Genomic DNA, 12,523 nt, shown 5'->3' with positions numbered 1-12,523 from the left:
AAATAGCTACAATATTCTGAAGTTTCACTTGTGAAAATTTGCTCCAAGATAGTGGTTAATTTTTAAAGACATGAGCTGAAATGTGACTATTTCTGAATTTCACCTGGTTATACTGCAACGCAATCAGCTTGTTTGGATGGTTGTTACCTGTTGTATCGTATCGTATTGTTACTTTCAATACGATATTTATTTTGATTGTTACTTAAATTTTATTGTATCGTATCATTAAATTTGTCATTACATAATGACAAAATATGTCATTTTATGTAACGACCGATTTGGTGTGGTCGCGTCGTTACCTTGTCTTTTTCTCTCAATCTCACCCTTAATTATTGTAAAATAATTTTATTTTATCATTTATCCTACCTTTTTATATAGTAATTTTGCCATATATCATAATTTTTTTCTTTATAATATTGCAAGTTTATTTTTCATATTGCTGGTGCGTGATATCATGAAACGACGGCAAACAACATAATCTATCCAAACATTATATTCATCAAACAATATAGTATAATACAATACAATACGATAGATTATAAAACAACATATAACAATCATCCAAACAAGCTGTAAGACAACGAGTGAATGTACAATTAACAAGCCACCCTGTTGGTTACTTCCAGGGAAAATGACGTTGTATAACCACTCTCAAAATCATAGCCACTCTATTTTTTTTTTTTTTGTATATATACATGCATTTATGTATACTACATACAAAAAAATATACTCCCTCTGTTTCAATTTATGTGAACTCATTTAATTGGGCACGAAATTTAAGAAAAGAAAGAAGACTTTTGATATGAACTAGAGAGGAAGTTCTGCACTAACCATCAATAATTAACAGAGAAAAGGTAAACACAACAATTATAGTAGGGATTTTCGCTCCTAAATTCATGATTGAGATAACTCAAGTAACTACACAGGAAAAAGTACCAATCAAATTGCATTACATAACAGAAAGTACAAAATATTCAAAAGTATAGCCCATGTTAACTACTCCTGATTTACATTCCATAAATCTTATATCATTCCATAGTTCACTTAACATTAGCATCCAACCAGATTTGCACTGGTCGTTCTTATATTTCATACCAAAGTACATGATTACTTGTAGGGTAGACAAAATGGTTAAAAGAAAATAGTTAACCACCCATATTATCCATTAAAAAAAGGTTGGATAATGAACTTTTTAAAAAACGAGTCAAATATGAATAAGAACCATATTATCCATTTAGAAAATGGAAAACCAATGGGTCTAACTTTTACATTTGAAAGTCTCAAATTGGGGGTTCCTCAAGTTAGGGAGACTAAGAATTCTCCCAAACATGCAAGGCGACCCATATTATCCACCGGTTAATCCATTTTTTATTCGTATTAATATGGGCCGGGCCGAGCAATTTATCCATTTTTCATTACTCGTTTTCGACCCGAACCATAGCCGACCCGACCCGACCGGTTGTCACTCCTAATTACTTGAGATGCATTAGAGGGTCTTTGTAATGTAAACAATAAATATGTAAATCTAGTGAACCATTTCAAGGCTTCAGTTAGATAATGCTATTTGGAGATATCAAGATTGTGTTTTCAAGAAAATAACACTTACTGCAGCTAATCTAGTTCGACCAATGGAAGCTTCATTAGTATTATCATCCCGTATTAACTACTCCCTATCTACCAGTAAATTTGCCGGTGATGAAGGTTGACCATAGCAATGATACAAAGTAATCACCACGATCGACAAGTCCAACAATGAGATTACACATGCTGCCATAGCATGCTTTCAAAAGAACATCAGCCAGCAAGTGGATTAGCATGTATAGTCACCCGGTTGAGCCTGATTTCGGCAAGGGGCTTATCACCTGGTCCTGTTGGAGTCTGCAAAATTTAGATAATAAGTGAAATAGGTGATAGCTAAGCAAATTCATATTATCAAAAGAGCCCTGAATAGAGTAACATAAATACCGAAAAAGGAAATATTATGCTACAGATTCAGTATTTCTCTGTTTCATAAGTTAATGCTGAATAAGAACCAAGAATCAGTAATTAGCACAAATGCTGGAACATGGTAGATTTCTCTGCATTGCAAAAGTTTATCGGCAAGCATCAATCCAGGCATACCTTTTCCATGATATCAAGAACCTCAAATCCATGTATCACTTTCCCGAAGATGGTGTACAATCCATTAAGATGTGGTTGCTTGGCATATGTCATGAAAAACTGGCTCCCGTTGGTATTAGGGCCACTGTTGGCCATTGACAATATCCCTCTTGCATTGTGCTGGAACGGAATCCAAAGCACACATGAATCAGAAAATTAAGTAGAGGCAGTAACTACTATTAACAGTGAAAGATGATAGGTCAAACATGCTAGACATAGAACATCGACATAGTGTAGTAAAAGTCAAATCAGATCCATGTTGACTAGTTTGGCATCAATTCCGAATCCTGAATCAAAGGCAAGCGACCCCCCAGAAGCAGTCGAGGTGCCAACGGATGTTAAAAACAAGAATATGGCAAGGAAGAAATCAGAAAGTTCTTATTTATTTTCTCATCTTCGTATCATTAAGTTGCCATGAAATGAGAACACTTTTCAATTGCAATGCTAAACAGACTTTTGTTAAAGGTCTGCCAGATGCTACAGCCCATATTACAGAATCTCAAGCTCTATAGGACCAACAAAACAATTTTCTAATCAAGCACAGGTCAAACTTGACAGCATAGATTTAGGAAGCCACTGAATAATCGGATGATTTAGGAAGCCACTGAATAATAGGCAAACATCTATCTGACCGAATGTTGCAGACAAGTACCTTGAGAGACTCCCGTATTTCGTCATTGAATTTTTTTCCCCAAATACTTGTCCCACCTTTTCCTGTACCTGTTGGGTCACCACCTTGGATCATGAAACCCTTTATATTTCTGTGAAATATTGTCCCATCATAATAACCACTTGCGCATAATGCCAAGAAGTTCTGCAATCATAGGGAACGTTATATTAGTACCAATCAAACAAACACCGAATATCAATTAGTTTCACCACTCAACTTAATCAAATATTTCTACCGCTTCCAGGTTAAAAAGGAACTGACAGTATAAACCAAACAAGATTAATAATGCAGCAAGCAATCATGGCTCTGAAGGAGTTTGTAAAATTCAGGGTACCAGATAGAATTCCAGGGAGAATAAGTAGTCTACATGTGCCATAAAGCTTAGCTTTTTCCATTTATGAGATAATGTTCACTACTTTATAATGTCCCTCTATGTAGCATAAGCATATGGATTACGAAACGGAAAAGGATCAAGTATATCCCTCTACTATGAGAAATAGTTTAAACTACCCTCCGTTTGAGTATCCGTCTATACCTACCCTCACCGTTATACAATTGCTCAAACGTACACCAGATACTAAGGGAGGGGACACTAACAGGCCAGGAATTCAAAAAAAAATTAATATCTGCATGATATTCCACTTCATGGGGCAGGGTTGTAAATAGCGCTCGTCCCAGTGTTAATAGCGTGAAGTGATGCGATGCAAGGCTGAGCCAGCACCATTTTCCTTTGTTGCGTGGCGAAATTAAAAAGGCGAGCGCTTCTACTTGAGTAGTCAGCGAGAGGCGCCCAGTAGCAACGCCTTTTTGAAAAGAAAAAAAAAAAGCAACAGACATCAGCGATTAGAAAAATTAGGGCTTGAGTTTGTTTTCTTCTTTCTCCTTCAAGCTCGTCGACCCAGCCCCACAACAAAGAAGCAAACCAGATTTCTTCTTTTTTCTTCAAGTTTGCTCTATAACGTATGTTTCTCTTCATCTCTTTTCTTCTTCTCCGAATTTCTTTCTTCTTTCTTCTTTCTTTCTCTTCTTCTCATCTTCTCTCCTCCTTTTTTTTCGCTCAGTTGTTTTCGAGCAGCAAAGAGCCTTTTGGCTGAGAGCTTTCTTTCTTTCTTCCTTTTTCTTCTTCTCTTCTCTCATTTTTTTTTTTTTTTTTTTTTTTTTTGCTCTGTTTTTTTTTGAGTCCAGCACTGTTTTTTGGGCAAAGGCAGACAACTTCCTTCATACCTGAATTTTTCCTCTTTTATTCAGTTATAGAGTAGAATTGATTGCATATTGACTTGATAATTTTTTCCTATAAAACAGTATTGACATGGGCTCAACAAGATCCGCAAGTAAATGTGTGTTTTGTGAGAAAACTTACCATGGTGGAGTAACTCGTCACAAACAATATTTGATTGGTGGATTTAAAAATATAGTACAATGTACTCTTTGTTCGATGTTAGGGAGCAAGTAAAAGCATTTGTTGAGAAGAAACATGTGACAAGAACTCTGAGCTATGAAGCATCTGTGAATCTTATGGATGAAGATGATGAAATCGGAACCCCCCCCCCCCCCACACACACACACACACAAAAAAAAAAAAACTAAAAAAATATCTTCAGATAGTTCTAGTGGATCATCCACGGCGTGTATGGTAACGAAAGATCATCTCAATCTTTATTTCTCGACAAAACAGCAAGAAAATGGAAAAGGTGATTCTGGCTCAGGTTTAGAAGCCAAGAAGATTTTGAGGGATTGCGCTGTAAGTGCTTTTGCAACATAGATGTACGATGAAAGGCTCCTTTTCAATTGTGTTTAACTAAAAAACTTTTGATAAATTCATTGAGACCGTCAGACAATATGGCCCAGAAATGAAGCCTCCTAGCGCATTAGAGTAAGTCATCTTTAAAAAGAGGTGAGGAAGATAGACAAGGTTGTTGCGGAGCTTAGAGTGGAATGAGACAAGTTTGGATGTTCTATTATGATGGATAAATTGACAGCACGAAACGGAAAATTGGTCATAAATGTGTGGGTGAATTCTCCAAGAGTTAGTGTTTTTCTTGAATTTTACAGTACTAGCAATTCTTCTACGGATTCCACCAAAATGTACAACTTGTTTGCAAAGACTACTGAGAAAATTGGGAAGGAAAATATTGTATAAGTTGTTACCGATACGGTAGTGAGAATGTTAGCACGGGTAAGATGATGCAGGGTGCGTATCCACATATTTATTGGACTTTATGTGCTACCCATTGTATCAATTTGATGTTTGGTGACATATTCAAGGAAAACTCATATGCTTCAGGTAACTTTAATATAGTTATCTTTAAAGCTAACTTTATTTATACTTATGTCATATTAACTATAAAATTGTTATTGTTACTTTTACCGTTTTCACCAAGGCCGTCACGATATATTCTTACATCAGCCAGAGACCATTGTTGTTGAATTTGATGAAGCAATTTACAAATGAAAAAAATCTGGTGAGACCGGCCAAGACAAGATTTGCGACGGCTTTCTTGACTTTGCATAGTTTTTACTTGCAAAAGAAAAACTTGAGAAAGCTAGTTCTTTCAACCGAATGGAAAGAAAATAGATATGCAAAGGAAGCTGCGGGGAAAGAAACAGATACCATCATTTTGGAATGACGTTGTTCTGGCACTTAAAGTTGGTGGTCCTTTGATTAAGGTACTTCGTAAGTTGGGAGAGAAAACCACCAATTTGCTATCTTTATGAAGCTATAGATAGAGCCAAAGAAATTATTAAAGCGCCATTTGAGGGAGATCTGAGGAAATATGAGAAAGTTTTCGAGATCATTGAGTAAATGTGGCCGATTCAACTTCATCGACCTTTACAAGCAGCAGATCATATTTTGAACCCGGGATTGATTTACAAGAATAATAGAGACGGGACTTTAGATTCAGAGGTGTAGGTTAGATACCATAAACGTATTGAGAAGTTGGTCCCTGATGCAGCGATGGTAGATCAAATAAGGGAGGAGTTTGGTAAGTACACACAAGCAGATGGCCTATTTGGTTTATTGACGGCTATTAGAGCCAGAGACATAAAGGCCAGTAACTAACTTTAATATAGATGTCCTTATAGCTTTAATTTATTTGATTTTATTTCTTTATTTATTTTATAACCATTAACTTTTAAAATATTTTTTATAGTTGAATGGTGGATGCAGTTTGGTCATCAAACTCCAAACTTGCAAAAGCTTGCCGTCAAAGTACTAAACTTAACTTGAAGCGCATTTGGATGTGAGAGAAATTGGAGCGTATTTGAACATGTAAGAAGCAGATTTATTATATTAAATATATTCTATATTGTATTATTATTAGTATCTATTAATTACTCCTACAATTTATGCGCAGATTCACTCCAAGAAAAGGAACAGGCTTGAGTTATCGCGTCTCAATGATCTAGTGTATATTAAATACAATTGAACATTGAAGCGTCGTTATGACGCGCGCGATACCACTCTTCATATACTTCTTCTTCATGATTTTGGGAGGCTCCAATTAACCATTCATTTGCCTCAATATTATTTGGATTAATGGTATCGCGAGCTTCGTAACGACAGTTCATTGTTCTAATTTAATATACACTAGATCATTGAACCGCGATAGCTTCAAGCCTTTTCCTCCTCTTGGAATAAATCTGCACATAAGTTTAGAGAATAATTAATAGATACTACTCCCTCCGTTTCAAAAAGATTGTCTTAGTTTGACTTGGCACAAACTTTAATAAAGAAGAGAAGACTTTTAAGATATGAGGTCTTAAATAAGCCATATTATTTGTGTGGATGTAAAACTTCTGAAATATTTGGTCTAAAACCTGTCATAGCATTTTTGTGACTATAAATGCTTCCTATTAAGGAAATATTGAAATATGACAATCTTTTTAGAGCAGACTAATAAGGAAATATTGTCAATCTTTTTAAACCCGGGGGAGTAATAATAACGTAATATAGAATATAATAAATCTTCTCACATGTTCAAACACGCTCTAATTTCTCTCACATTTGAATGAGCTACAAGCTATACTTAGTACTTTGACAGCAAACTTTTGCAAGTTTGGAGTTTGATGACCACGTTGCAACTACCATTCAACTATCGAAAAAATATTTTAAAAATTAATAAGTATAAATGAATCAAATGACTTAAAAGTAAAGCTATAAAGATAACTAAAACAACTCACTTACCTGGTGACCTTATGTCTCTGGCTCTAATAGCCGTATTATAATCAAATAGCGCATCTCCTTGTGTATACTTAGCACGCTCTGACCCTATTTTATCTATCACGGTTAAATTAGGGACAAACTTCTCAACACATGCATGATATCTCAGACACACTTCTGCATCTAAAGTGCCATTGACATTATTCTTATAAAATAGACCCGAGTAAAAATATGTTCTGCTGCATGCAAAGGTCGATGAAGTTGATCCAACCACCTTCTATCAATGATATCGAAAATTTTCTCATATTTACTCTCATCGGTCTCAAATGACTCTTCAATAGCTTCTTTAACTCTATCCATATCTTCATAAAGATAGCTCGTTGGTGGTTTTCTCCCAATTCTCCAAACAAAGTACGGTAATCAAAGGACCGCCAACTTTAAATGCCCGAACAAGGTAATTCCAAAATGATGGAGAAATAATATGTCAGACAGCTTCTTTCCCGCAAGTTCCTTTGCTAATCTACTTTTTTCTATTCAGTTAAAGTGACTAGTCTTCTCAAGTTTTTCTTTTGCATGTAAAATCATGCAAAGTCAAGAAAGCCGTAGCAAATCTTGTCTTGGCCGGTCTCACCAAATTTTTTTTGTTTGTAAATTTTCTCATCAAGTTCAGCAACAATAGCCTCTAACTAATGTAAGAATGTATCTTTATGGCCTTAGCAAAAGCTGTAAAAATAATATTTTAATAGTTAATAAATATAAAGAAAGTTAAAGCTATATTAAAGACAACTACATTGAAGTTACATGAAGTATACGGGTTTTGCCTTGAAGATGTCACCAAATATCAAATTGATACATTGGGCAGCACAATGCAATCCAATAAATGTGTGGGTACACACCCTTCAACACGCTATTCTCAATAGCATTATCTGTCACAATTTGTACAATATTTTCCTTTTCAATTTTCTCAATACTCTCCTCAAACAAGTTGTACATTTTGGTGGAATCCATAGAAGAGTTGCTAACATCGTAGGATCCAAAAAATACACTACCTCTTATAAAATTCACCAAAACAATGATGATCATTTTTCTATTTCGTGTTGTCGATTTATCCATCATAATGGAACATCCAAATTTGTTTCATTACACTTTATGTTCCTCAACAATCTTATCTACTTCTCCACCGTCTTTTCTAGAAGAGAAACTCTAACTTCGTGATGGCTAGGAGGCTTCATTTCCATAGCCATATTGTCCTACGGCCTCAATGGATTTAGCAAAATTTTTGTAATTGACACAATTGAAAGAAAGGAAATTCTACATCGTAGATCTATGTTACAAAATCACTCACAGTGTGATCCCTTAAAATCTTCTTGGTTCTTTCTATACCATCATCACCTTTTCTCTTTTCATGTGATTTTTACGAGAAATAAAGATTGAGAAGACCTTCGTCCTGAACCATGCCATGCATGCTCCACTGCACTAGTTGAAGACAGTGTTTGAATTTTTTAGGGAGAAGACCCCAGTTCATCATCTTCATCAATAAGATTAGCCACATGTGCTTTGTAGCTCATTTGAGTTTTACCACATTTTTCTTTTTAACAAACGCTTTTATTTCCTCCCTCAATCGGACAAACTGGACACTGTACTACATTTTAAACCCACCAAGTAAATGTAGTTTATGACGAGTAATCCCACCTTGGTAAGTTTTTTAGCAAAACACACATTGAATTGCTGATTTTTTTGCTCCTCGTATTCCAAGCTATGTCATTCAATTTGCTACCATTAGATGATGCCATTGAGTATACTATTTATAGACAAAAATAATAGAGTTATTATGTAATCAGTTGTATATTAAACCTGCAAAAATAATGCAGGTAATGGAGGAAGCAAAAAACTGAACAAAACAACTCCCGAAACAGAGGAGAAAACAGAGTTTGTTGCCGGAAAAATAGAGTTGTTGTTGGAAAACAAAAGGAAGAAAAGAATTTGTTGCCGGAAAAAGATAGTTGCTGCCGGAAAAAAGAAATAAAAGAAAGAAGAAGAAGAAAATAGAAAAAGAAGTAAGTACCTGAATGGCTGAACCCTAGCTGTTGCGACTGAAAGAGGAAGAACCGAAGAAGAAGAGTTGCGCAAAGGTCTGAGTCTGACAGGAAAACCCTATATGTTGCATTTTTATGTCTTTGTCTTTTTTTAGAAAGAAAAAAAAAAGTAACGGTTCTCAACGTCTCATCTCCTCCTAGTTGCCTCCTCGCTACAGAGCAAAAAGGCGACAAATGTCTGCTTCGCGTCGCCTCACACTTTAAGCGCTGAGGCGAGCGCCTTTCACAGCACTGCTCAACTCTCTATAGTACAAAAATAGGTATGTATATATAAACCTCCTTGAAGCTGGCCCTCACAACCCTCCTTGAAGGCTGGAATGAAGAGATCTCATTGCTAATTATTTTGCCCTCTTTTTACCTCAGAAAAATCAAAGGTTTGAAAAGTTCTTTTCCATTCAACTTAAACAGAAAGTTTTTGCATGTGAATGCATGCTTGAAGATCCTCATTTTACAAGGGTTTTTTTCAATAAGGAATTAGAAAGGTCTTTACCACTTTAAGTATCCCTTACCTCATACAAGGTAGGAGTAAGGTCTGCGTACACTCTCCCTCTTCGGACCCCACTTTTGGGGTCAGTATGTTGTCATTGTTGTTTGAACCAGAAGAACAAACCTTCCTGTACTAACACACAAGCATTTTGTATTTGCAATTCAACAATGTTTCCCAAACTTGTCTGCTTGTTTGATATGACATCCTTTTTAAGGTTATTAGAGACGGCATCTCTTTTTATACCTTTTTCATGTCTATTTCACAAGACATTGTCGCATTCACTGAAACTATATCCATTATGGCTATTCCAGGAAGCTGTATCCTACAAAGGTCGGATACAGTATCCCTTGCGCCAATCTGGAAGATCTTTCACTTCAAAGGGATGTAGCAATTCAATTACTCCAACCAGATAGAATAAACTAAGTTTTCCAGGAAGATAAGACACTTCACTTTTATCTGAATACCAGGAAGATAAATCTTTCTTTTTCTTTTGAGGATGAGGATGACAAATCATTTTATATAGTTTAACAGGATATCTTAAGTAGTAACTTTTTTTATATTTGTATTTGGTTCTTATATAACTGCAGTAATGACAAGTTAGGAAGGAAGACTGATGCAGCAAACACAGCTGAACCCGTCTAGGTCATTTAAACTTAGAAAGCTGTATTAGTAAAAACAGACTTTTATCCTCAGAAGGTGGACGACATGCCGGCTAATTATGGCTTATCAGAAGGCAAATTTAATAAGTCTGTCTATATTTTAAGCATGAAGATATTCAGCAGGGGAGAAAGTGGAAGAAGAACAGTCAGGCGTTAGACAAAATATACAGATGGATGGTAATCCATCCTTAATAAGCACAAAGACAACACAACATGAATGTCCATGTCCATTGATAAACATCCAACAAGGTCAAGCATGTCCTTGGAACCCCAAAAGCTCATGCGCAAAAAAGTCTATTGCTTTCATGTTATAGGGATGGAAAAAATGTACTATTATATGGGCACGAAAAATGATTCATCATTGCTAAACATCCAACTACCCATATAAATATGGGATGAAGCCCATGTCTGGAGCTAACCACTGAAGAATCATTTACATTAGAGAAACTACTCAAATTCCCAAACTGTCGGTGTGTTAAGGTAAAGAATAACTAGGAGGGGGAAACAACTCTCGCTAAGGAACTTAGCAAAATAGCCCCGTGACTTTTGGAGAAGGGGTGCCTCCTCCGAAACAGATCACAGTAACCAGGCACAACTGCTATTTACCAAATATACATGTATTATGGGGGTTGACGCCTGCCTGCCCAATACTGGAGGTGCCTATGACCTGATGATAAGGGAGCCGGCAACCAAAGTCCCAGCAACGGCGACCCTAACTAACTCAATCCTACGGTAGTGCAATTCCTACTACCTGAACAAGCAAGGGAATTAGAAATATTATAGGAAGCGCTAGTCAAACGATTTGGCCTCTGTCGGACCTAAAGCCTTAAATTGGAACCTTAAAAAGGTAAAGATCAAAATTAACATCCATTACTATATTATGCCAAAAGGAAAAGAACAAACCTGTCAAATTTTTTGCTAGGCCTATCGAATTGCAAACAAAGTTCTATACTTTTTGTTACCAATTTCAGGCAAGCATGGAAGAAAACAGCTAATCAACACCCCCCCCCCCCCCCCCGCACCCACAAACAAAACAAGAATTGTTATTGGGAGTTTGGACATAATTTGGTTGAGATTTGGACAGAAAAAAAGTACTATATGAAGTTAAGTTGAAATAAGGTATTTGGAAGTTAGAAGTTGTGTTTGAACTTGAAAAAACAGTTGAAATTTTGTTACTGAAAATTTGAATAACTCCTAAAACCTGTTTTTCAAACTTCAGATTCCAAATTTCAAGTGCGAAGTTGAAACAATGAACCAGTATGATTTTTTTTTTAACTTTTTTGAAGAATCTCCAAATATTATTTCAAAAATTGCAACATGGCCAAATTAGAATAACTTGTTACTCTACAGATACGGCAGCAAGATAACTTGAAATCCTTTTAATTTGAAACCCTTTTTGGAGTAGCTAAAGAACAAGCAAATCAAAATATTTTTGTCTGTATTTATTCTTTGAGTTTGAGGTTGCAATGAATTCATCAAATTCTGAAATATGTAAAAGAAAACAAAGTATTCAACTTTAGTTTACTTTAAAACACAACTAATACAAAAAATCAATTTCTTAAAGTAAAAAACGAACCTCAGCAGTTCTAGGGACTTCGTCACAGAAGATTTCGCACTTGATGTCGCCTAGGTTTGTATGAAGCGTCACTGACTGCGCAAAACACCAGGCAATTGCTAAATTTGGTGGTCTCAATTTTTGAGAAAATAGGTTGGAGCTGAATGTGTTTGATAAAATATCCCAAAGAAAAAAATGATGAACGTACCATGGTTTGCTGCTCGAGTCTTTGGGATTATTAGAGCTGACTCGGAGCCCTTAGCTTCGCTACTGATGAAAAATAGGAGTTTAACAAAGGGTTTTGGTGAGATTTTTATGTATGGGCCGGTTAGCTTCGAGTTCTTTCTCGTGGCACAAACTTTGCTAAATAGCGAATTATCGAAATAATGTTATTCGGTATTTTGGTACTATTTGGTATTGGTTTAATTTTTCAAAATATATTACATAGTATGATATTTGATATTTAAAAATAAAATATAAAAAGATTGAAATATATACTAAGTCACACAAAACACATATTATTGATTGTAACCTACTAAATTAGGCAATACTTTTCTTTGCGTCTTTAGAATGGAGGAACAATATAGGCCGCATATTTTGACTCTTGCTCTCCATATTGCCAAATAGTTTAACGTAATATTTCTATGATTTTAGGGTGTTTCTTACTCGTGTATTGCTGTTGCATCTGTTGGATTAGTCCTTACTGTATTCTCTAAGTTCAGCAATTAACTCTA

The 12,523-nt window shown here is 35.6% G+C and overlaps 1 protein-coding gene across 1 annotated transcript; it reads right to left on the bottom strand.

The window, feature by feature from the left end:
- Window positions 1-1,496: 1,496 nt before the first annotated feature.
- On the bottom strand, window positions 1,497-12,139 carry LOC107824713 (peptidyl-prolyl cis-trans isomerase CYP18-1). The gene is made up of 5 exons (XM_016651519.2): window positions 11,998-12,139; window positions 11,811-11,885; window positions 2,813-2,974; window positions 2,122-2,280; window positions 1,497-1,878 (listed from the first exon to the last, which is right to left on the bottom strand). Exons 1-5 carry the CDS (start codon window positions 11,998-12,000, stop codon window positions 1,795-1,797), a joined length of 483 nt encoding a protein of 160 aa, XP_016507005.1. The 5' UTR covers window positions 12,001-12,139; the 3' UTR covers window positions 1,497-1,794.
- Window positions 12,140-12,523: the final 384 nt, after the last annotated feature.

The sequence above is a fragment of the Nicotiana tabacum genome, chromosome 5 (genome assembly GCF_000715075.1).
Source record: "Nicotiana tabacum cultivar K326 chromosome 5, ASM71507v2, whole genome shotgun sequence".
NCBI lineage: Eukaryota > Viridiplantae > Streptophyta > Magnoliopsida > Solanales > Solanaceae > Nicotiana > Nicotiana tabacum.
The sequence above is the reverse complement of the archived record's forward strand: the minus strand, read 5'-3'. Positions and strand labels throughout refer to the sequence as shown.